Below are 25,296 nucleotides of genomic sequence, written 5' to 3' on the forward strand. Positions count from 1 at the left end.
GAACATTTTAATGGGTTTTAAATGGTTTATGTGCCTGAGAAACACTGCTAAAAACTCTCAATTTCTGTCAGAATAATTCATGTGGTAGAAATTTAGGGCTGCGAGTTTCCCTCTGTGTGTGAGCTTGGAAAACTGTTCCTGTTTCTTGGCTTATCTGTACTATTTCCTTCCATAAGTAGATTTTAAACATTAGTGTTTAAGTAGCTTTGTATTTGGTCGTACATTTCAGTACTTTTTTCTTCTGCTTAAAGGCCTGAAAATCAGTGTTTTCCGAGTGGTTGTGCAACAAATAATTCATTTCGGTGGGCATCTGTTCCTCTGTGTTGCAGAGATATGGGAATTCCAGGTAGTGATAGACACTGCCCATTGAAATAGCAAGTCATGGTATTGTGTTATGTTTTCTGAAGCACTTAAACCAGTTTATTATAGACAATTGTTATATTTTCTTTGTCTATGTCTTCTTACTGTTTGAAGTAGACTATTTGCCTTTTGGTGATGGAAAAAATATTTATTGTTCGTGAGATACCTGGACTCGTATTTTAAATTTTATTTTTTTTTTTACTTTTTTTCATAGGTCCTCCCATGCCATCCTCCTCATCTAGTCCATCAGTTACTGAACACTTACACTCCCCTTCTCCATCACCCAATCTCCATGACAACCAGAGGTGGTTATTAAGTAATAATGGCAGCCAGCCAGTTCAGGACTCTGATACAGATGAGGACTATACTGCCAGCTCATATCTAGTACAGACCGGTACTGTTTCAGTGTCTGTCCCAGGTCATGGTAAGAAGAGCACAATTCGTCCATAGTTTGAATACCCTTTTATTTTCCATCCTCTTACAAAATTGCCTCATAAAAACTAAAGATGTGAAAAATTACTTTGTATTTTAAGCTTCTTTTCCTTTAAATCTCACAAATAATGTTTCAACCTTACCTTAAAGCTGAGTGGAAAGTAACTTCCAATATATAAAAGCTCATTTAAATTATTTCAAATGCAATACTTAGATGAAGCTATAGCCATTAATGGTTTATTATGTAATTTGTAGCAAGTGTCTAGCCTTTAGTTGTACTTTTTAAAGGGTAGGCTGTGGTTGGTTTAACTGTCATGACACTTAGCTTCAGAGTAATGTAAAAGTTATCTTTTACTACTCCAGGTTCAGCAGGTTCCAGACTTGCCTTTAGTTTCTCTAAGGCAAGAGAGCTGGAGAGGGCACTGTAGGTTGAGAAAGGAGATCTAGAGCAAGACAGCTATGTGGGGAGAGAAGGCAACAGTGGCTCCTGAAATGTATGTTTCTGTGTTTCTTGTCTTCCCAACCAGTATGATTAACCAACAGGAGTGTATTTGAAACATCGATGCCACATACATACATCATGCCATAAGTAGCCATGTTTTTTTCCTTTTTTTTTTTTTTTTTTTTTCCAAAAGCAAACAAACCCCCCAAAAATAGTTATGGGGCTCCATTTCCGTTGTGTATTAGAACAGGTTTTTTGAGGTCAGCAAACTAGAAAAAGAATTTGTTTGTTGATAGCCCTTCCCCAGCAAATCAGCAAAGCTGAACACCCCTCTTCATTTTATAAGAACCATTTCTATCTTCTGATCGTAAAGAACTCTCCTACAGAGTAACCACTAGAGGGGGTTTGGAGAAATGTTTCCCTATAGATTGCACATCACTTGGTTGGTTTGAATTACTTGCAGAACAAAACCCACTACCCTTGAGTTTCTCTTACAAGCTGTGAGCACAACTTTGGTGTTGTGTCTAAAAAGCTGAGCTGCTAAGAGCACCTGTGTATGTGAATTTGACAACCTTTTTTAATTGCTTTTCCATGTTAGGGGCTTGGATTATGGTTTTCATTTTATTAGTATTTTTATGTTCAACTTACTGTGAAGAAGTAAAAAAATTGCAATACATTGTCATAATCAGGGTATTTCATGAAGATGTCTCCTCTATTCTCCAATTAGGAATATGAAATGTTAGAAAATGTATGCATTATCCAAAAAAGTAGCCCGATGTAGTCCAGTAAGTCAATACATTTAGATTACTGCATCCACCAGCCCTTACTCTACAAATGATAAATGCAAAAGCAAGAAAAAGCTGATAAAAATTTTGAGCAGTTGGGATGAGCTCCTTACACCTCCCATCCTCTTAGTGAGTTAGTAAGTGTTCAGCATTCCTCTAGGTTTTAGAATATTGCTGCTTCTGAAATTCTCAGCAGTTGCCTGCCAGTCTGAGTTTGCCAGCCTTGAGAAATGTTCCTTAACTCCTTTCACCCCAGACTAGCCAAAAAAGTTTCAGCTGGTCCTATGGCAAGTCAAGACTTGACCTTTTAGCAGGACAGAATAAGGTGTTTTTGTAAGACTTTCAAGAGCAGAATTTAATATTTAAGCTAATAAATTTAGGTGCATCTTTCTTGTACTTGATGATTTGCATTGTTGGGTAGCCTTTTTACTAGAGTGTGGATCTCTCCAAATCTACTCTAGAAAGTAAATAGCATTTAATCAGGGTCCTTGGTAGTTATATTTGAGTACCATATTTTTTTTAGCTAAAGTGGTAACTAATGCACTATAAGTAGCACTTTGACAAAGGAAGGTTGTGCTTTTTTTTTTTCACCACTTTGAATTCATCCACATGCAAAAGAAACTTTCCATGCTATCTGATGTTAATGGGTACACAAGAGCTCCAATGCCCCATTTTGGATGACTTTGTCAAATGTTTATGTTGGCAGGGGCTGGGAGATCACGTTTGAAGCATTTGGGATAGAAAAGGTCTGACCAAAAAAAATGCTATCGAACTGTTTTCAGTTATATTGACTTTATGTGAATAGCAATCTAAATTACCCTCTCTTTAGTCTATGCACACATCTGTTTGTTTTCCTTCAGTCTGAGTTAATTTGATGAATATACTTTATTTATCAACTTCCTCAAAATGTAAAGGATCTGATTATGTATTTTGAATTATATTAATTTAAGCTTATGGGTTTTATTAGTTTGTTTTGTTACCCAGTGGGAACCAGGTTTCAATTGAAGAGAAATGAGAATTACTAAAATAAGTTATCTAATACCACATAGGAAGAAAATGTTTTAATGGAGCTTTAAACATTCAGATCAAGTGAGAACTGTTGTGGACAGTTTGCTGGGAATCATTTCTCTGAAAATGATGTGTTAATACTTTGTGATATTCCAGAGGAGATAAATTTTAGAACCATCAGTCATAACAGTGTTCCTTTTATGTAGCACCTTCAATTTATTCTACTTGTTCCTCTTCTCCACGGTGCACCTGAGTATAATGATCCTGTTCCAGCAGTCAGCCTGTATGTTGGCTGATTTCAGGACAATTTACTGGTTTTACAGTTTTTAGAAAGACGAGTGAACTGGTTTATAAGAAATACATCTGCACAGAAGAGGAACAGTTGTTTAAGTGAGAGGGAGAGTAAACCAGGAGCTGAGAGGAGAGGCTTCTTGAATGTGACTGAGGTGAAGCGGATTTCTTGATTTAATAAAGTCTGCTTATAAGCAATAGAAGTCATGTAAAGTCTGTATTTAAGTATCTTGATAAGCTTCTTAATCTTTTTTTCCACCAAAAAATTATAGATTAGTGAGAATTTGGAGGGGAATTTATTGAAATTAGTAGCAGCTTATCTTTCAACACAGACATGTATTATAATGAGAAATAAAGTGCTAAATTCTTAGGTTAAGCAAAGACTATGAAGAAAAGATGTAGTTAAATGTTAATGCTTAGTACTGACAATGGACATGAGGAGTCTGATTTAGAAATTCAATTTTGAGGATTTTTACCCTCTAAATTGGAAACATTATGGCAAAAACAGAGAAAATGTATTTCACAGCAGCATTTGTACAGTGTGATTTAATGTTGAAATTATACAAGGTATTCATGCTTCTTAGTAACTGTTAGTAATTATAGTTTATCTGATGGTAAGATATTGAAAAAAATTCTAAATAATATTAAATGTTTTCCAGTTGTCCTTGATCAAGGAACTTCCAGGTGATGTACAATAAACAAGATTTTGCTCCAGCCGCATGGGAGTTACAGATTGATAGGCTTTTCAGTTTAAAATGGCTATGCTTTCCTGTAGAAGAAAACTTGGAAATCAAGAGCAGAACTCTGAATTTCAATTTGTGAAAGAGAAAAAATAATCTAGTAAGGCTGGTTGAATTATAACATACAAGAACTCTTCATATTCAGAAATCTTATTGTAGGACATCTCACTCTACTGACAGCAAATGTGGCATTTCTGTAGTGACATGAGGCAACCAGGTGCCAATAATTGCCAGGCAGTGGGCTTGACCTCGTGTGAAGCCCACCTGTGCCTGATTAGGGCAGGCCCCTACTGCGCATGAGCAGGATGAGGGGGCCAATAAAAAGCTCACACCTGGGGAAGCCAGGGGCCTGGTTTAGCCACCTTCGGAGCAGTAGCACCGATCCAGGCTGGTCAGAGCACCACTCGTGAGATTCTACTGGGACACCTGGTTGGACCTTGGAGCGCCGCATCCATAGAAGAGGTTTGTCTTGCTACATCGCTCATGCACAGTAGGGGCCTGCCCTAATTAGGCACAGGTGGGCTTAACACAGGGTCAGGCCCACTACCTGGCAGTTATTGGCACCTGGTTGCCTCATGTCACTACACATATTTCTTCTGTAAACATAATTTGAAGACTTTAGTTCATGATGACTCATTAGGATTTGATGGGAGAGTTTATACAAAAGTATTTGTCATATAGAAATGATTGCTATTCTATCGTACCACAGTGTCAAGAAGCTGAAGTCAGAGCCTTCTGCTTTTGTTCTAGCACCTGAGAACAAATACAGAACAAATAAATCAAGCCTGGAAACAGTAATGGCCAGGTGCAATTACATGTCCAACACATAGGTGTGAACTTTGTTAGGGGTTTGTTTGAGTGTTTTTACACTTCAGATTTTCCCCCCACCTATCATGTTTGATTTTTCTTCAGAGATATCTTAGTTAATGTAGGACTACCATGATAAAGCTAACTTCCTCTTCTCCTCAATTCTGCCTTTTCCTTCACACCAGAAGCAAATGAAATTGAAGTGTGAATCAAATACAACACAGGGATTTGTGTTATAAGTTAGTGGAAGAGCCAAGTTACTTGAAGGCATCTTTTCCTCCTGCACAACTGTTCCTATTGCTCATGGGAGAGTAGGAAGGGGATAGTGGGATTTCCCCCTTCATACCATGCTGGCTTGTGAGGTTGGAAATAACCTGGCAATATTTAAGAGACCCACAGCAGATTAGTCCTAGCTAAGATCTTGGCAGTACCTCATGTAACTTTCTGGCAGTCCTGCTTAATGCTTACTAAAGACTTTCTAGCCCTTATTCTGTCCCTGTTTTGCCATAGTTACTCCAGAAGGGAAAAAAATGCATGTGCTACTGAACTCCAACATTGCAACCAGGCTGTCACCTGCCATGTAATCAACAGCAGTTTAGTTTTGATCATTGTAGAACAAAATAGGGGGGGGAAGTGCTAGGTGAGAAGGAAACACAGACAAGATGGTGTGAGATTGAACACTTCAAAGCTGTTTGGATTTTTTTGGTGAAGTGTGAACTTGCTTCTTTTTCTGTTCATCATTCTGAGAATGGCAGTCCATCAAAATTCCCTGGAAACTCCGTGGGCATCCATACGCCTTGTTTTCCAATTAGAATTTTTTTCATCTCTTGTGTCAGAGTCCATGATAAATTAAGTTTTGTCATTGTTGTATCAGTAAATATAATTTGTCTTCAGGTGTGACACTGGTCCTAAGGTGTGTTGCTTGAAAAACTAATTCAGGCCTGTTTGGTTTGAAGTAGCCTGATAATTAATTAAGAATAATCAATCAAACTAGGAGGAGTTGTATTGAAGAATGTCATGGGGATATCCTGTAATCTTGGTTTTATTTAACATTGTCATTAGTTACATGGATGAAGGAGTAAAAATGGCACTAATAAAATTTCCCAGTGATAATAAATAGTAAGAGTTTTGAGTGCCAACTGGGGACAAAATGCTAATAGAAAAGGACAAGGAAAGATCATTAGTCGTATGGCCAGATACTAATGAAGTGAATTAGAGTTGAAGAATGTGCACTGCTTTGAGATGCGGAATATTAAGGAAAAATCTGTGGAGAAACAGTGGTAGAGAATTTTAATTTGACATAAACCTGCAGCATGGTCTAACTAACAAGTATATTGTGAACTGGGTATACAAATATATCAGCAAAGAATCATAGCATTTATGGAATATAATTTTTTTTTTTTTTTTTTTTTTTGCACCATTTGCTTTTTCAAATTTCCTGTCAAATTCTCTTATTACTTTTAGAATTATTGCTCCTTATTCTACAGTTGAGATATATTTTGATGAAAAGAACTAGGAGGTTAGAGGTATTAATATAAGGGAATAGGTAAGAGAATAAAACTTCTACTCAGTGCATGACCTAAGCTAATAACAGGACACTACTGAAGTGCTGACACAGAGAAACCAATAACACAAGATGGGATGGAGTGGGTTGTATACCGTGCAGAGATACAATTAGAAGAAATAAGATGAAAATAAGGAAAGATCAGGCACATTATCAAGAAAAACTGTCTAACAGTGAACTGCATTAAGATAATCTAAGTTTATCCCAAGGGAAGTGACAGAACCTCTGTTACATTGTAGCATGAGATCAAAATAAACAGAAGTGTCAGTCATGCTGCTGAGAAGAAACCTCCAGTTGCTGAGGAGGTGGACTGAGGTAACCTCTGGGAGGTTCTCTAGTAATACCTGTGTGCATTTCAGATCAGGTATACATGAGCTTGTACTTTATAGCAGAAAATCCTACTAAACTGAGATAAGTCTGTTTCATTAGCAACATGTGTGTTGCAATGCACTGTCAGTTTACAGTAACAGAAAACTACAATTCATCCTCTAACCCAGACCTCACTCTGAAATTGTTCACACCTTCCACTACAAATCGTCTGCAAAACAGGCACTTTCCTTCCCAATTTATATCCTGCAAAATTATAAAGTTAGGTTGCCTGCTCTCAGTGAAAGCTGCCAATATCTTTAGGGCATGTGCATACTCATGTAAATAGTTTGTAAGCAAAAATGTTTAATGCCTTCAAATTCAAAACACCCATGATGTTAAATAGAGGTATTTGACAAGCTTTCTGTAAATACGGATTAAGTTCATGCTATAAAAATACAAGCTGACTTTTTTCCAAGGCCAGAGACTGTTAAATTTCAGCCACTGTGTAGCAGTGCTTGCAGGCTTCCTCAGTAGCTACAGATGCACCTCCTCTCTTATGGTCAAAAATCAGACAATGCAGGAAGGCCAATATTACTGAGGTACTAATTGGCAAATGCATCAGTTCCATGTGCTTGGGGCAAATACAGTTGCTTTGAAAACTTCAAAATTATTTCTCGCATGCTAGCCAGTTTATTTTTGATCACTTTTTGATATTTGATTTCAATTTCATGAATCCATCTTTTAATCCTCTTTCTTTGGTTTTTAAGCCAGACTTCTGTCAACATTGTTCCCTTAATGTACAAAAATGTACATTTGTTCACTTCAATTAAGCATTCAGTCTGTTTGCCAAGAGCAAATTACAATTCCCCAATCTTACCCTCACCCCTCCAAAATCAAATTGTGCAAAGTGGTGGGAAATTGGTTCTCCTATCTGACTGTTTTAAGTCAGGTTTTTCTCTTGAAGATTTTTGTAGTTTTCAGTCTGTGTTACTTAATAGAAGAGCCAAGACCAATTATTTCTCCTCAGACTGTGGCCTTTGTAGCCTTCAAAGAACAGTCTCCCCCACACCTCCTGTATCATTAGCTGCAAAATAGCTTTCCAAAGATGATTTTGGCCTCTTCACAAATCAAAGGATTCAGAGTGACAAATTATCCATCTTATACTTGAATGCATGCCAGATGGGACAACCTGCCAACTGTGCATCGTACTGTGAATATGATCGGCTGTAGAGACATTTCCTCCCCTCCTCCCTTCCCCATCAAAAATCACATTACAAAAAATCATGCAAGTTAAGAAAAGCTGTGAAGATAAATTGATTCTGAAATACAGTGCAATAGAAAAGCAGAATATAGTTTTATCAAAAGAAGAAAGCTGCATCCAAATGTCAGATCACTTAAACTGAACAAACATGTACCTTTCAGCGTAGATGAAGGCAATAGTCAAAAATGCATCCTTCTCCTTCTTGCCAGTGCTTGCTTTCACATCGTTTCCTTTGACTAGCTTGATTACAGAACAGACCTTCTTAATTGCAAGGTAAGGAGCTTGAATTTAAATTCTGTCACAGTTTGTTAACAGAAGAACCCTGAAATCGCCATCAGGTCTGCAGATGTACTGCTCTTGTGGAGAAAAGTCAGCTCTAACAAATTTATGGCAGGAGTTAATATATAATACAGGAGGTAAAAGAAGAAGGAAACAGTCACATAGTTTATTTTCATTATAAATTACAAAGCTGAGGCTTCTACACCACTGCTGCTTAGGTTGACTTCCAGAAGTGCAAATTTTGTGGAAATGCACAGCAAATAACTTGTGTGAGGTCAGGATCAGATTAAAGTGTCGTGCATTATCATTAAGTTCTGTTACTTATGATTTTTCATTATTTTATTCTGGGGGGAAGTATAATATTTTAACACTGTACCACAGTACAAAATCTTTTTTTTTAAAAAAAAGCCTTTTTTAGGAAGAGAGCACTGAAGATCTTACACATGCTCCCATGTGTTCATCACTGAATGGCAACAGCCTGAACTTGCAATTTTATAAGCCGTTCTTATCAGCTCTGCTCACCGAGCTTTGAGAATACAAAAGATTTTCCAGAAACAGAATGAGTTGAAGGTTGTGAAGTTTGGATAAAATCTTCAGAATTTTTTTTTGTTAATATTCTGGTTTCCTATTTTTTAGGCTGCTCTCATTGGTGTGGGAGTTTGTGTGTTTGGTTTGCTTTTTTTTTAACAAAAACAAGTTTGTTTGTTTGTTTGTTTTCCCAGCTGTGAAAGCTTATACAGTCATTCATTTCACTTTTTGCTTGTTTAGCTGAAAGTGAACAGGACTCTTGCAAATTCTGCATGGATGCTTGTCAGCCGTTCATAGGTGAAATACTGAGAATTTTGTACCTGAGTCTCTAAGCAAAAAGTAAGTAGATGTGCATAGGATGGTTGTGAGAACAGAGCTTATCTCAAAGTTGCTGTGAAAAGTTAAAGGCTTAACATTTGGCATGTTCATCTTTTTTAATATTATAAATTATCTTAAAAGCTTAGGGACTAAGGTTAAAGCATAGTTTCTTTTCACTTCTACCTCCTACACAAAAGAATTCTCTGTTTATTATCTTTCAGTGTCTGGACATTGCACTGACATTAATTTTTTTGTCACTAGCCCATTAGGAGCACACAGGAGTAGTAACCCTACTTTTTAAGGCTGCAGAGATCTGACTAGAAGGCACATCAGCCTTCCTCTTTCATGCAAGGCCAAGGATTCCTATTGTCAGATGCAGTGGGCATGAAAGCAGCAATTTTACAGCACAAAAACTCCAATAACATTTACTGCGGTTGGCTGAGATTGCAATGCACACAGGCACTGCTCAGTCTTGGTTGCTTAAGCACCAGCTTCCCTTGGCTTTTTGCCAGCCTGTGCACTCCAAAGAGACAAGTCCTTTAAGGGGAAAGAGTTTTCCTTGTAACTTGCTGTGGGGTAAACAGACCATTCAGGCATAGTTTATTGCATTACATACTTGACTATGCATACTGGAATGTAGCAAAGTAATTGGTAGAATTATTTTAATCGTTAGAATTCATAGGTATAAGATACATTATCTGAGCCAGGAGGAAAAAATAATAAATATGTAAGGATGCTTCTGTCTGCTCAGCTACTGATCATTTATTACAAAGGACTAAAAATATTCTCTCCATGGGAATTCTGTATGTTTACACTAGTATCCCTGCTATGGCTAGAGAAAACTGAATTAATTTGCCTCATTATCGCTATTCTTCTCTTGAAGATAAATCCCATAATAGTTAGCAGCAAGGTGCAGTTTAAAAGTACTGTTCTGTTTACGTAGCAGGATACTTTGTTGTCACTCAAAAACCTCCTCATTTTGGAAATACTGTAAGTCCTGTGTACTTGCAATTAAAAAGGAGACAGTTACTGTAAATCCTGCCATCAGCCCAACTCACCTTTGTGTTGATTTGTACTTTATTTTGCAGCAATCAAGAGTTAACTTATTCCATCATTGCTATGACCTGCAGATTCCACAAGAAATATTGCCTGAAATATTATTTTAGGTGCATTTCTTAAAACTTTAATTTAACAGCGCAGTGCCTAGTCAAACAACATACAATGGAATTTATTTGTACAAAAACATATGTTATGGTAATTGAATATACAGAAGGCTGACTTGGCTGTCACTGAGTACAAAATATCAACTGCTGCTGTTTGAATCTTTTAGTTTGTTCAGAAAGCTTCAAAGAAGGTTAAAGCTTTGCCTTGGCTTTGTTGCTAGTAGGTGGCAAGCAAGGGGACTTGTTTTTCTGTTCCTTCTGAAATCCAAAGACTGAAAGGCTTTTTTGTTGCATGCTTCTTCCTTTCTCCTCAGTGGTGTCCTACAGTGTGTTCTGGAGAGGTTTGAAGTACTGTCTGTGGTATTTCTTGAGTCCCTGGGTAACTTTTTTGTGCTCTGTCGAGCAGTGAGAAGGCAAGGATGGGGGTGACCTTGCACCCCCCTCTCTCTCTGTGTATGCCAGCATCGAAAATGCATCAGAAAGCAAGCGAAGCACTTCTAATGAATTGCGCTTTTGATTCTTTCAATCCACACAGTGACTCCATCAGGTTTTTACAGCTGGACTCTTGCTGTAATTGCTACTGGGATGAGATGCTCAACATGGGGTTTTGGAGCTGAGTGCTTACATTGTTTTACTGGCCAAAAGTATACAGCATAGTGGGAGCAACAGACTTCATGAAATTCACACTTGTATATTTTCATGTTCTTCACCCGTTTCCGACATGCTGCTGATTTGCCAGCAGGCACTCTAGATAGGGGTGGTAAAAAAAATTGAAAATTTGAAAGAAATAGTGTCTTAAAAACAGCAATATATTAGTAAAGAACTTGCTTGTGATTATGAATGTATGGTAAGTGTCCAAAGATCTGGTTTTTGTTAATTAACTTAATTTTTTTTACTGGTACTGAAAAATTAGAAAGAAGCACTTCATCATTTTAATTTTCTTAATATCAGAATGTAAAATCATTCTCTGATAAAAAGTATGCACCAATAGTTGGTCCCTTATAACCCTCAATTTCCAAGTCCTTTCTACCTTATGTATCTCATGGTATGCATAATTTTTAGCATATTTACCTGGCGAATTCAAAGATGATACTTGTTTCCCAAGTTTTTAATGAATTTTTCAGGATATACAATATAAAGTTCCTACTTATACCCTGTAACGTACAGTTCTCAAAATATACTGCAGTCTTTTTTTTCAGATGCCCATCTTGATCTGTTTCCTCAAGGCCTTTAATCAGTGGCTTGTGATACAGAATATTTTTCTGTTTGTTTGCAGTTTTGTATGAATAACTCAAAATAATTGGCTTCAGAATGCTCCGCAGCATCATGTGTGGATCTTTTCTCCTCTCAAGTTGGATTATTTCTTATTTTAATCTACTCTCCAGTTTAAAAGTCTTTGTTGTCTCCCCTAATTGTAATGAATTCTGGGTACTGTGTGACTAAGCCAGTAAATCCGAAGGCAGAGAGGGAGGATGGGTTAGATATTTTTAAAACTTTGTTCTAGCTTCCAAAAAGCCTAGAATAAACTGCTCTGCAAGCCTTCTGGGATGGGAGGCCCTGAGGGGCATTCCTGGGCAGGGTGGAGGAATAAGCCAGTGTGCTTGCATTGTTTTGAGCCTGAAAGGCAAATTCTTCTCTCCCTTATACAATTATACTGTTAGCTAGACATTAAAATACTGCTGTAGAAAAAGACCAGCAGTATAATAGCAGAGTAAACCCATACAGCCTGCCCAGATTTATCTAGTTGCTTTATCTTTAGTAATATTCAGATCCACATTGCTCTCAAATAAATTTATATAAATTTCTTTTGTTTCAGTATTGACCTCTGCATGCAGCTCTGCTTTGTTGCAACGTAACACTTTTTATGATCATGATCACAACAGACCAGATGGGTTTTTTCCCATGTTTCTATGAAAATTTGTTAATATAGTTAAAACACAAGCTAGTAAAGAATAAAATGCTTAAAAGTAAGTATTTTAACCACAAGTCTCTAGAAATAAGTATCTTGTAGTGCTTGTTCTGTGCTAGGGAAGTTGTGGAAGCTTCTATATCCTTCATGCATGCTTTAACAGTGTTGGTGTTGTATGATATTCTGCCCCAGATTTGATCTGTTCTATCATATCTTAAAGGAGCAGACGACTATGATTTGCACCTGGAATTTCAAACTAGCAGGTATTTATGTGTTTTTGAGTGATGGATGGAATGTTGCTCCCACTGAAAGTTCAAGAAATTGAAATGCAGAAAGAAAATCAATGAAATGATTACAAGATTTTTTGCTTTTTTGTGTATGGCTGGTAGTATAGAAATATTCTCTGGAATTCATCCAGAAATAATAAAATGTGAATACTACATATTCTGTAATCAGTGCATCTACCTTTTATCTTAGTGATGATAATCAGTAACTCCCAATTTACTCAAGTGAAAAAAAAAAAAGGCTTAAATCCTGTCAGAATTAAGTTGTAGTTACTGTATGCTACTGTATACTCTTTCTCGTTTCTGTTACTATACTCCCATGATTACAACAGAACTTAAAATGTGTTTAAAGAAATGTGAGAATTTTACTCCTGAGGATGCAAAGACTTGAACAATTGAATGGCATCAACAGAAGGTCTTTGAGAAGAGCTCTTAAGAGTATGGTAGCCTCAGGATTCATTGCTCTTTTGCTGTCTCATCAGTGATGCTCTAGTTCTGTTCAGTTCCTTGGGAGATGTTGAATAACAAGAGAAAAAATAGTAGCAGGTCCAGTATTTCCACCACTCAAAAACATACCCTCTGCTAGCATATATAACAGACAGCTTCTTTGTCATAGTTTCTGCCTCCAAAAGTTAAGTTTTGCTGCTTTTTTGGAGGTTAATAATCCTAAAATGGTTTGCTGCTTCCATTAGGCTGTCTGAATCTCTGGAGGGAAGGAAGTTGCCCCTTGCTGTAGCTGTTACTGTGACTGAGCTGTGAGCGAAGCCAAGTGGTGATGCATCAAAGCCTCTAATTTTGAATTCACAGAAAGCACTAGAAAATCAGACAGTACCCTTTTTCTTGGTATATTTGTTGTTTACAATAATTAAATGATGGTTTCTACTGCTACTTTACTACTACTGAGGAGTGTTAGTAGGCATTGAAAGCATGGTTCCTCCATATGGAATAGTAATTGAATGAATGGTGGAAATTGCTCATCCAACACTCTGTATCAGTATTTGGTGTTTTTTCAGATTTCTTCTGGAGAAGCAGGCATGAATCTCTTGTTCCACTGGGGAGAGTATGCAAGTGATCAGAGGATAGTTTTTTCTGATACCACCCATCATCTTGGAAAAATAGCTGGGGAGATGTTCCTTCTGGGCTCTTTTTGAGCCGAACTGCTGGTAGCCACCTTGAGGCAAAGCAGGGAAGAGGGAAGTGTAGATGAGAAGGTAGATATCATAAAATCATATCATAGAATGGTTTTGGTTGGAAGACATGTTAAAGATCATTCAATTCCACCCCCCCTGCACTGGCAGGGACACCTCCCACTAGACCAGCTTGCTCAAAGCCCCATCCAGTCTGGCCTTGAACCACTTCATCCTGCACTCTGACCTTGCCTCTATCCCTGATGACTCATTTTTTTGGTGTTCCTTAAGAGGCTGTAAGGGCTGAGGAATGCCATATAGTCAAATGTACATTACAACAGCTGCAAACAGGCACAAGCCTTTAGCTCCCTGAAGTGATCTGTATGAATGGACATGATTTTTTGCCTTTCCCTTCCCATTCTTTGGGGAGGTTTGGGTTTTTTTTTCCCCTCTTGTTCCATCTTAGTTTTAATCCTTGTCATCCTTTATGTGTGCTCTTTTTGCTCCTTTCTGTATTTTTGCATCTTGTCCTTTGAAGGCTTCTTTTTTGTTATTGATTAAGTAATTTAACCTTTATTATACCATACTGTGCCACTCCATCCTACTTCCTACTTTCTCTTCTATAATTTTTTCTCTTTCCTAATGGACTCTTTTCATATCATTCTCTCTCCTTGTTCAGGCTTCCTACCTCCCCTTCCTCACTCCCTTTGTTGTTGTCTCCATGGGACAGGTATATCTCATGAAAAGGTGCTTTGTTCAGAATGTATCTGCCTTGGGGCAGCTATGTAATGAAAAAATTAGCTTTCCATCCCATGTTCCTATCCCTCTGAAGCCCTACGCAATAAATGCCAATTACAGTTTTACATAATTAAAGCAACCATGTTGTATTTCTTTTTTAATATTAGTTCCTTCACATTAAAGGAATGGAATGCTATGCAGCGAGTATGTTTTTCAGAACAAGAAATAAGAATTATGCTTCTGATCCATATTGCAGTCCTCATTATCCACAGTTTTCTTTAACCCTTCTTCTCTGTTCTGAGAATATTCCAGCCATCTGTAGAACGGTCAGCAAGACCACAAATGTGAATGCTTGTGAGAAATCTTGTTCGCTTGTAATTGGGGATGAAAACTACAATCCTGCCTGCTTCTGATCCCACTTGCACTTTTGTGGCAGGAAAGCTGCTAGAAGGGATGAAAATTGATCAAAAAAAAAACAGCAGACTTTTCTCTTGATGGCTGCTGTGGTTATGGGAGGAATTTGCAGTTGCAGAGAGGACAATGGGAGATTAAGACTCACAAAAGTATCAATCTCAGGTGCTTTTAACAGTGCAGGATCATCTTAACCATTTGGGTGCTCGGCAACTTGTCCTGCCCCAGGGAGCTGAGATATTCCTGGGTAGCTTAATATCTTTATAAGAGGATTAAAAGCAGAAATGAAGGAGATGTTGGTACCGGTAATGGTGCTAATTTCCAGAAATGTGACCACTTTTGCTATAAAGAGTAGCTGATTTCAGACTTCTCGGTGAGCTGCTCCCACTTAACCTGAAATGCAACAGTCTTCAACGTGTGAGTTTGATATCAAGTGTCTCTTTGCACTCACTGTGTGAAAGTTACCAGCTGGATTTGTTCTTTTCCCCAAACATTTTCTCATTTCTTTTACTTCCACTTTCTATAGTTCCCTATTCCTGCTCATAATGCACAGTATTGTGCAAGAAGCTGGATTCTAAGAAGCTGGAGCTTAATGATTGGTACAGAAATAAGTATGTTTTAGAAAAAAGGATCTTATTTTTTTCCCTGAATTTTGTTAATGTTTCTAGATTATATTTTGAAAGTTTGATTTTTAACAGACCAAAGTCAAGTTTGAAATAGCAGATTTCTCTCAAGGTTAATGATATAATCGAGTTGATGAAGTGAGTTCTAGGAACTGTGTTCTCTGTAGTGTTTCAGGCTCAGATAGTCCATTAGAGAAAGTATTTTTTTTCCAAGAGGTGACAGGCAGTCAGCAAGCAGGACTTCGACAGCATCTCTGTATGTTCACGACTGCTTTTTGCATCAATGGAAAGATCATAATATTAGAGTGACATCAAGATATGATTGCAATAGCAGAGGCACATTTGTGCCTGCACATGAGATGAATGATTAATTGATGGACAATGGATAAAAAGAGTTTAGATGCACTGGGAAGAACAGTTAACATTTTTATCAAGGGCATAGCAGCTTTTAAAAAAATTACTGTGTGTAGGCACACACTGCTGCCTTGGTAACTTCCACCTTGCATGCAAGTGAGGTTACACTTGAGAGTCCCTCTGGAGTGAAGGATCTCTGCATCTCCTCAGAGAAATCTTAGTCATATTGCCCAGTATCTGATTCAGTAGTTAAGCTCCCAGCACCCTAAGTAGTCATCCAGCAGCATCTGAGTAGGCCTGGCATGCCTTCCCATCTGCTCCAACAAGGTGTACAAAGGTGCCCTCAGCCACATATTCTCCCAGCACGAGTATGGCAGCCCTGCAAAGCACCTCTCTGGTTCTGCTGGTGGCTTCCACGTGGCTTGAGTGGTCAGAGGAGATGAGCTGCCATCCTAATGCAGAGCAGAGGAAGGCCTGTGGCATATAGAACTGATCCCTGGATCTCTTCCAGGGCTGTCGTGCTGTGGTTCAGACCAGTCTACTTTAAAGGAAAGAAAATATGGGCAGTATAGTTCTGAGGCACCCAGGACCATGGTCAAATAAAAGCCCAGAATTGCTCTTTGAAGAAAATTGCAAAAACAAGATAGCTGCTGCTTTCAAATCCTAGGAAAGAAGTTTCTCTTGTGAATCTCCATTCATCCCTCCCTTGTAATTTTTTGCCTTTTTTCTTTTTTTTTTTTTAATCATCCTTTACTGTATTTTTTCAGTAGTTTTTAATTCTCATGTAGTCTAGTAAGGAGCATCTTTGTTTCTTTGACATGTCTGAGTGATTGTCTCTACACATTTACACATTTGCCATTGTTCTTTCCTTTTTTGCTTCCCAGATGTTTGCATTTTTAAGGGATTTCATTGCCTAGAGTGTATTGTTTCTCAAAAAAAAAAAACAACCAACCCCAAAACAAAAAACCTGAAAAAAAAGAGGGGAATATTTAAGGTGCTTTTCGTAAAGCACAAGGAAAATAACTAATAGTCAAATTTTAACTACTCGTGAGAATTTTGTTTGTGATGATATTATCTGTTTATCAATCAAGGAATTTTTCATCCATATGATCAGTACCTTAATTTTAAAGGTCTGATGCAATAAGGTACCATGTAATGTAATGCAAATTATGATCACATAAAGAAATATTTTAAATAATAAAATATCAAAGTAGGTGTCACATTTAGTATTATAATCTTTAAAATCTGTGTAACCCTTTAATTTTTTACACTACAAATCTTTTCTTTTGATGTTTTCTTGTTCTGTACAATAGAAAGGAAATGCACTGACTATGTAGAAACTTCCTGTAAAAGAAACACATTACGAGGAAGTAATTCCCTTTCATTAATACAACACTCTGGACCAATTAATGTGACCAATATAATTTTGTATTTTGGAAGCAATAGCATGAATTATTTTTTTCCAATTTGTTCATATTTTATTGGCTGTTTATTTTCTATTACATTACTTTTCAGTTTTATGGAAAGTACTTGTAATTATTATATTCTTCATTTAATGCAACAAATATATTTTATTGGACAGCTTTATGCATTCAGTGTTACATTTTCATTTTGCAGCTGAAGACCAATTTCTTAATTGCACTTGTGCACATGAGGTTAGTTCATTATTGAAGTTTTGGTTTTGTTCTGAGTGTTTTGTGGCCTTTTTTTCAAGCCACTCTGAATTTTCCATTTATGTGTTAGGAATGTGCAATGCAGGACTAAGTCTATGATTTTACAAGTCTAAAACAAGCTCTCACTCGCTGCTTTTGTAGTTCTCATTTTGTAGTTTGCGCCTTATACCTGCAGTTGAATTTTAAATAATATCTTCTAAGTCAATACTCGGTTGTTAATACAGAAGCAAAATGTGTGTAGAAAATTTTCCTAACTGATGATTGAAATTTCTGTAGTACCTCTTGTTCTGCTAAGACAAAGAGCAAGAAAAGAAAAGCCTGGGGCTTTTGTGCTTACATGTTATGGAGATAGAAGCTGTATACAAATATAACTTTGTAATTTATAGCCAGCACTTTAGTTTTTGTCTGAACCCAGTGATTTTAAAACATCATTGTAGGAGTCATTTTCCTCTTGCAAGTAATAAACATACCACATCCTTAAAAGACAAAGTGTGACGCATTGCTGTAATTGCTCCCTTTTGATGCCAAGAATAAGTGATTTGAAGAAAGCTTAGCACCCTTATCCCTAAGGAGATGTAAATTGCCACAGGCAACACAAGATACAGTAACTTCTCACTTGAGTTCTAGTGAACAGCAAGGACATATCCAGAGTGTAATAGATACTCATATAGGAACATTAAAATGTGCTTCCTCTGGAACGTATTTATATTTTTATTAGTGCTAATTTTGTATGCATTTGCACAAATACCTAGAGTATAGTGCAAAGTGTTCATGTTCCAAGAGCTATAATAATGATGTAAATATCAAAGACAATGTGAATTATTCTTTTATTATGTAAGAATAGATGCCTTTCCTAGAACCATGTGCTCCTCGATGTGTTCCTATGTAAGCGCAAAAAAATCGTGGGTCAAGAGGGACCCTCTGCTGTCACTAGTAGCTTTCTCGGATATTCTTACCTGAGGTTTGCTTTTCAGATGAGTTTTTATTTGCTCAGTAATGATTTTTGTGTACAGGTGTTTATCTGTCCCCACCTAAAAAGATAAGTAAACTCAATAGCAGTATGGTGGATAAGGCTAAGCTCAGTCCCTAATGAGATGTCCTTAAGCAACTAGTTGATAGACACTGAGAATACTTTCTGTAAGGGGGAAGGAAGCCATCCACATAAAAAACAGATTACCATTCCCTCTTTTTCTGTGTACACAAATCAAAAGAAAACTCAAAATGTGTCTGTTTGATGCGAGATTTTTCTGATCTAGGAAAGACACACACCAACAGGGGTTGGCTTTTCTGGCATACTGGTAACCAGAATTCATCTGGTTTTATCAGGAAAACTATTAAAAAGCTCACTGAGATAGTGGTGTTAGGGAAAGACCTGCCCAGGAAGCACCCAAGCACTAACTCCAGGGGGAGAAAATCAGATATCTTTGCCTGTGTTCAGCAAAGAACTGTACCAAGTACAAATGCAACTTGGAATACCTGGAGAGCTTATCATGTGGAGATGTGGGAGGTTCACACCTCCCATGGTACACAAACCTGATGAGTTGATCAACTGGGACAGTGAAAACTGACACAAGATTAGCTATAGGGGTATCTCTTGCAGAAGAACCACACTGGCATAAACAGCAGCACATCAGTCATCAAATTTCTTTCTTGGGATTTGCTAGAGAAGAGCTGCCATCATCTCTCACTTCAGTATACGAGGCATTTATTTTGATAGCCCAAGCAAAGACTTTTCATCTGTGTTCCCATAGCATAATGTGCAGCCCCCACGGCCTACATTTGGGTGAGGCTTGAATATAAACAGTCATAAAGCAGGAATCATGCCTCTGGCAGTTGTGATGTTTTCTGCAACTTCATGTTTTGGAGACATGATAAACAATGATCAACTGGCATTTACTTAAAGAAGCTACAGGGGTCCTCCTGGAAAGAAACAATGAAGATTGATGTCAGGTCTCGGAGCCTGAATGAAGCATGAGGCCCACAGGTGTTGGTAGTGCCTTTTATACATTTTCCCACCAGTCTGACCTGCACCTTTCCCACCTCCTATCTTTCCCACCAGACTGACCTCCCTCTTGTTCTCAGAGCTAGTCAAAACCAGAACACGCTCATCCCTGTAGTGCTTGTTTGACAAGGATAGGTTTTTTTGCATGCCAGCAACCATAGCCAGCTGGGTTCTGGAACATGTATATCCATTGCTTTTTATGGGATGAGGGCTCAAGTTTCTTCTTGTGTTTAGACTTCCAGCATACTGAAGTCTGGTGGCAGCTGGTTAGGTATTTTGAAGAAACATTAATCCTTGCCTATTGGAGAAGTCCTGTACAGTTGGAAATGATTATGAATATAAATTGCTGAATGTGAAAATTCTTTGGATTTTCCAGTTGTCTTTAAAGATCATACATATAATACTTGTAATATAAAGAAGTCCATACTTAACCAAAACTCATTAGAAGGTCTGCACCAAAATTCCACTTAGAGATATAAAATACTTTGGAATATATGTTTTAAGTTGGTCATGTTAAGGAAGAATACTGAAATACAAAAAGTTTTCCTTTGTAGCTGTTGCAGCAAATTCAAAAACACCTCTTAGCCTCTGCTAAGTATCTCATTGGTACTTGGAAATCTGAAAAGTCTTTTTGAGGCTATCTGGAGTGTCAGGTTTCTACTTTTAAAGGCTCTAGAAAATTGAAAGAGCAGTTTGATTCAAGGATTATTATTAAATGGTAACAACTAAAATAGGAACACTTGGAACCAAAATGTACCTATTTAAAAATAAGTATTCACACATGCAGGCGTTACACAGTTTTTATTGCCAGTTTAAGCTACACAATTAATCATTGCTTCTGTTGTCTTGATACTCTGTCTGCTTGCTGTTGTACATAACTTACACTTGCTGGTGGAATTGCTGACAGCTATTTGGACTTTCAGCTTACAGAAATGCTACTAATCGTCCATGTTTGTGGCTTTTAAAAGCATTTCCTTCTGATGTAATTTTTTGCAGCTAATGTACCTCAAAGTCTTCACTGTTTGTATTTATTTTCTTTAGATCTGTATTTCCAAAGTCTGAATCTCACTAAGAGATTTAATTCACCTGAGTCTCTAATGCAACCCAGGAGCTTTTGCTGAAAATGTTAAATTGTTTGTGATCCTGGTTTACACTTGTGGAAGACATGAAGCCTTATGCCTGTAAGGCTGCATATAACCTCTAAAACCTTGCATCTTGGGGAAGGATGCACATATGAGATTTCCACACTTAGACCTGCACTCTGCCAGGGAAATTGGGCCGCAGGGACTTCTGCAGGGAGCAGGTGGGAGGGATGCATGCACTGCCCCACCCTCAGGCTTGTCCCTGGAGAAGTGATGGAAACTTGACTCATATCAGAAAAAATCTGATATTCTGAATTTTCCCTCCTGTTTCCCGCTGTGGCAGTGATATAAGGTTGCCCTTCAGCAGAACACAAAGCATACCCTTCTGCTTTCTCTGCAAAAACATTGGTCTGTTAACTTGCAGTGACATGAGGCAACCAGGTGCTAATAATTGCCAGGTAGTGGGCTTGACCTCGTGTTAATCCCACCTGTGCCTAATTAGGGCAGGCCCCTACTGCGCATGAGCAAGATTAGGGGGCCAATAAAAAGCTCACACCTGGGGAAGCCAGGGGGCTGGTTTAGCCACCTTGGGAGCAGTAGCACCGATCCAGGCTGGTCAGAGCACCATTCGTGAGATTCTACTGGGACACCTGGTTGGACCTTGGATCCATGGTTGCACCACATCCATAGAAGAGGTTCGTCTTGCAACATTAACTCTTCATCAAAAATTCACTCAGAGGACCTTTAATCGTGTCTGCCTTATCTGTTTTCACCCATAGAACACCTTTTGTTTCAAGAGCAATGAAGGGCTGTTGGGCACATAGTTGATTCCTGCAGCTCCTCACACCTTGGCAGGTATGCCAGACAGGCTCTGGCTGCAAAAGTTCTCACTTGTTTGTGATTATGCCAAAAGCCACTGGCTGTGCCAGGAAATTTAAAAAAAAAATACCTGTTCTGGTCTTACCACAAGACAATTCTCCTTCCTGGAATATTTGTTTTTATCCCCTAGTAGTAGTTATAGAAGCGTGTTGGATATCAGACTTCTCAGCCCAAGACCATCTGTTTCCCCTCACAATCCAAGTACCTCCCACACACACGGGTTGCTTGTCACCAGCACTGGGGCTACAGCAGAAGACAAAAAGTAAGGTATTTTGCCAAATGATAGTTTAACCAGAAGATGGACTCGGGAGACATGTTCAGGCAGAGGGGTCGTGATTATGCTAGAAATAGAGGGTCTTTCCCCAGAAGTCAAAGGCAACAATCTTGCAGGGACTTGAGTCAGTCAGATCTCCTCTGGTTGTATGTCTGTGTAAGATCTTGTTCCCTTTGATTTTGGCATCATTTGCTTTGTAACTCAGCAGTGCTGCATGGTGAGCAAGCTGTAAGTGCTCTCCCAGCATACCAAGAAATGCTTTTGCCAAATTTGTTTCTGGTGAAATGACAGCTATTAGGTGCAGAGGGAGTTTACACCCTTTCTGCATATTAAATAATTTGAAATTCAAATTCTATTTATGTAGAAATTAGATTACGATTAGGAGGTTTCAGATCAGTCTTTTTTAAGAATGAAATAATGTGAAGTATTTGTAATTCTGCCATAAGAACATAAAATTGTAATGAATCATTTTATTTAGCTTTTCCTTAGCCTAGAAGAAGCAGCAATCTCTCTTTTGCCGCTGGGATTACCTGAAAGGCAGGAGCATTGTGCAATTCAACTTGCATTTGCTAAGAGTATATGGGAGATTTCATTTCTTTTCACTGCATCATGGTGGTGATTTAATTAGTGCTCATTGGTGTGTTTTTGCATTTGTTTCTAAAACATTCATCTTAGCTCTGCTCTTTTTGTGTCTTTATGTGTGTATTATCTAGTTGGCAACTTGAATCAAAGGGTGTAGTTGTGAGCTGTTATTTCTCTACCTTTTTTATCTGTTCTCTCAGTGTCTGTCTTAGAACTACAGCAGTGTTATTAAGGGAAGGGCTTACTACAACATGAATCAGCCATGTTATTTTAAGGAGTTTGGTTCAATGAGAAGCTGTAAAGTTTAGGTAGAAACAGATGTGAAAGATCACCTGCTGGAAACAGCTTTGGAGCAGCAGCACAGCTAGAACATAATAAAAATATGTACAGGAAAAAGCAACGCCTGGTGTAATTTATTAGAATACTATATAGAATTAAATGTAAGGAAAGCTGACTTTCACAATTTGGTGTGTTTTATGCATTTAAAAAATATTTCTGAAATTTCCCCCCTAACTTTTGAGTTATTATTGGACATAATTGTTATCATTAATAGTCTGTTTAACCTCCTCTGCATACTGCTTTCCTTCACAGAATAGTCAGAATAAATAGCAAACACACACGAATGCCACTTAAATAATTCTCCATGTCCACTGATACCACTGACATTATAATAAATTTATTTTCTGTGCTTTGCTACATATGGGAGAGTTTTGTTGATAAATTACATGAACTGGGACAGTACAACTGAAAAATAGTTTTTGTTTCAACTCTTAACAATTCAAAATTTATGTTGGATTTGATGGTTAATATCTCTATCTTTCTTTGAAAAGGGAAACCCAGAATATCTTTTAACAAATCTTGTGCAATGAATTTGTTCTTTTGATTGATACCTAACTAGACTTGTCATTAGAATAGAATAGCTCACTAAAACCATGAGAGGGTTTTTTGTGGGTTTTGTGTTTTTTTTTTTTAAATAGAAGGAGGAAGAACAAAATTCTAATTCACATGCAAACCTAAAAAGCTTATTTAAAGTCATTAGAGAACAATAGTTCCTCAGTTTGCTCTTGAAGAGACCTCCCCCTCTCATGTGTTTTTAAAAGCTATTTTGGAAGCTTATTTCCCTATTCTTTTCCTCTGATTCATGATCTGCATATTCCTTACACTTGATAACAGATCAGTTAATTGATTTGGAGGTAAAAATTCACTGGATGACCTACTGCTTTATTTCTTTCATACTCTTAAGGCATAAGCTGCTGTCTACAGGCCAGGATTAGACTCCTTTTTTAAAATACAGGCTGCAGAGTAAGCATCTCAGTTCTATGTTTTCCATAGAAGTTTGGTTATTACGATTTTCTAATAAAATATTACATCCTTTCTCATATTTCTTAGCATTTTTTCTCTAAGCTGTTCACTTCTGCATCTCCTCTGTGTATTCTTTATTCAACCTCTTTTCTGTGCAATTCTATCATTTTTTCCTCCATGGTTTTGTTTTCATCTCACTGCCCCTGTACCTTCTTCATTTCCTCCGTAGCAAAACGTGGTGATGAAACAAACTCACATATTTGTTCTTAGAAGTCTTATGATGCTTCTTACCTATTTTTAACATCTTTCACAGATTTTATTAGTGTGGCCTCGTGTTCCCAGACAAAACTGAGCATGCAAAAATTGCTGAAGAATTTAATATCTTATAAGGAACTAATTCAGAGGGCTTTCAAACTGCTCCTGGAATTGTAAATTTACAAAATATTCAAGAGGCACCATTAACCTTAAAAAGCCTGTGACAGAAATTCATCTGACTTAATTTTTCCTGCAACTCTTGGAATGCAGGTATTCTAGTGGTTTGCTCCTTCTTCATGAATGTCATCCAAACACCCATAAAAAATCAGGTTAAGTAAGCTGTAAAAGGGCCTTAACATGCAATTTTATTTATTGGTAAGAAAGGGAGGTTTTGAAAGTTTGGGAGGTTTTAGCCTGTAGAGTAGTAACTGTGCTTCTACAATAAATAGCTTTGGTAAATGTTTTTTCTTGGAAGTGTTAAGAAATAAAATTAGAAGACAAAGAAAAACATACAGTCGTAGCTCACTTTGAATTAATGATTTTGGAAAGGAACCAAAATTATCCAACACTTGAAAATGCTAGGAAATCTATTAAGGAGTCATACATCAAACTTTGCAATCCATAGTGCACTACAGTTAAGCATGTGAAGTAAAATGAGTATGTATGTTAACACACTGTCATTTTGCCCAAATCAAGATTATAGAATTTACTCAGAAAGCATGGTACTTCTTTTTCGTATTTTCTGTTTCCTCAGTCAAAATTAAATGCCTGTCTCTATTTGGTGTAAGCATAAGATGCCAAATGAGCAAAGGAGGAAAGGGGGTACCCCACATAGTTTTACCTGTGTTTTACAGGAAGATTTTACCTTTGTACTCAAAGATTAATTTCCAGATTAATCCCAGTCTCCTGTCAGCATTTTGGAAAGGTGATTTTTTACTCCCCCTGCAAAGTCTTTCATCTGGACTTCTACATTTTTGTTTCGTGTTTGTTTTCTTTCCATGAAACCCTGAATTCTCAGGGTAAAAAAACCAGCCCTCCCTTTCTGATCTCAAAAATTATTACCATGAGTTATCAGCAAAGAAGATTATCTGAAGTCAGCAGTAGTTCTGTAACTTTCTCACTTCTGACCCTGAACAAGGAAGAAGGATGATCTGATTTATGAAGATGCATTGAAGTCTCTTCTGAATAGAAACAGCTGTGACTTAAAGTGAAGCCTATGGGCTTGATGATCACCAGCCCTAGGGAGTATTGCTCTGGGAGACTGCTATCCACTGGGGGGAAAAAAAAGAGCCCCACATTTCTGAAAAACATCTAAATCCCACTGTGGGGAAGCCAGGCCAGGAGAGCACCACTCAAGGCTGCATTACTATATTTTGAATCTCTATATAACATAAGCTGAATTTCATTTTTGTGTCTCAGGTGAACAAGGTTTTGTTTCATTTCTCACCATGTGATAGCATGTTTTTCCCAGTTTGGTCTCCAGGTAAATTGTTGGAAAAAAGTCAATGACATTT

General features: G+C 37.6%; 1 protein-coding gene across 15 annotated transcripts in view; it reads left to right on the top strand.

Annotated features, from left to right (window-relative positions):
• Positions 1-25,296, top strand: part of TENM3 (teneurin transmembrane protein 3) — a 403,572-nt gene that overhangs the window by 235,574 nt on the left and 142,702 nt on the right. For 10 of the 15 annotated variants that reach the window (XM_071743228.1, XM_071743230.1, XM_071743231.1 and 7 more), the window contains one exon: positions 575-784. The exons of the other annotated variants lie outside the window; for them this stretch is intronic. In XM_071743228.1, the coding sequence (XP_071599329.1) occupies positions 575-784 (210 nt within the window). The remainder of the gene's footprint in view (positions 1-574; positions 785-25,296) is intronic. 15 annotated transcript variants of the gene reach the window in all.

This window comes from Heliangelus exortis, chromosome 4 (assembly GCF_036169615.1).
Source record: "Heliangelus exortis chromosome 4, bHelExo1.hap1, whole genome shotgun sequence".
NCBI classification, from domain to species: domain Eukaryota; kingdom Metazoa; phylum Chordata; class Aves; order Apodiformes; family Trochilidae; genus Heliangelus; species Heliangelus exortis.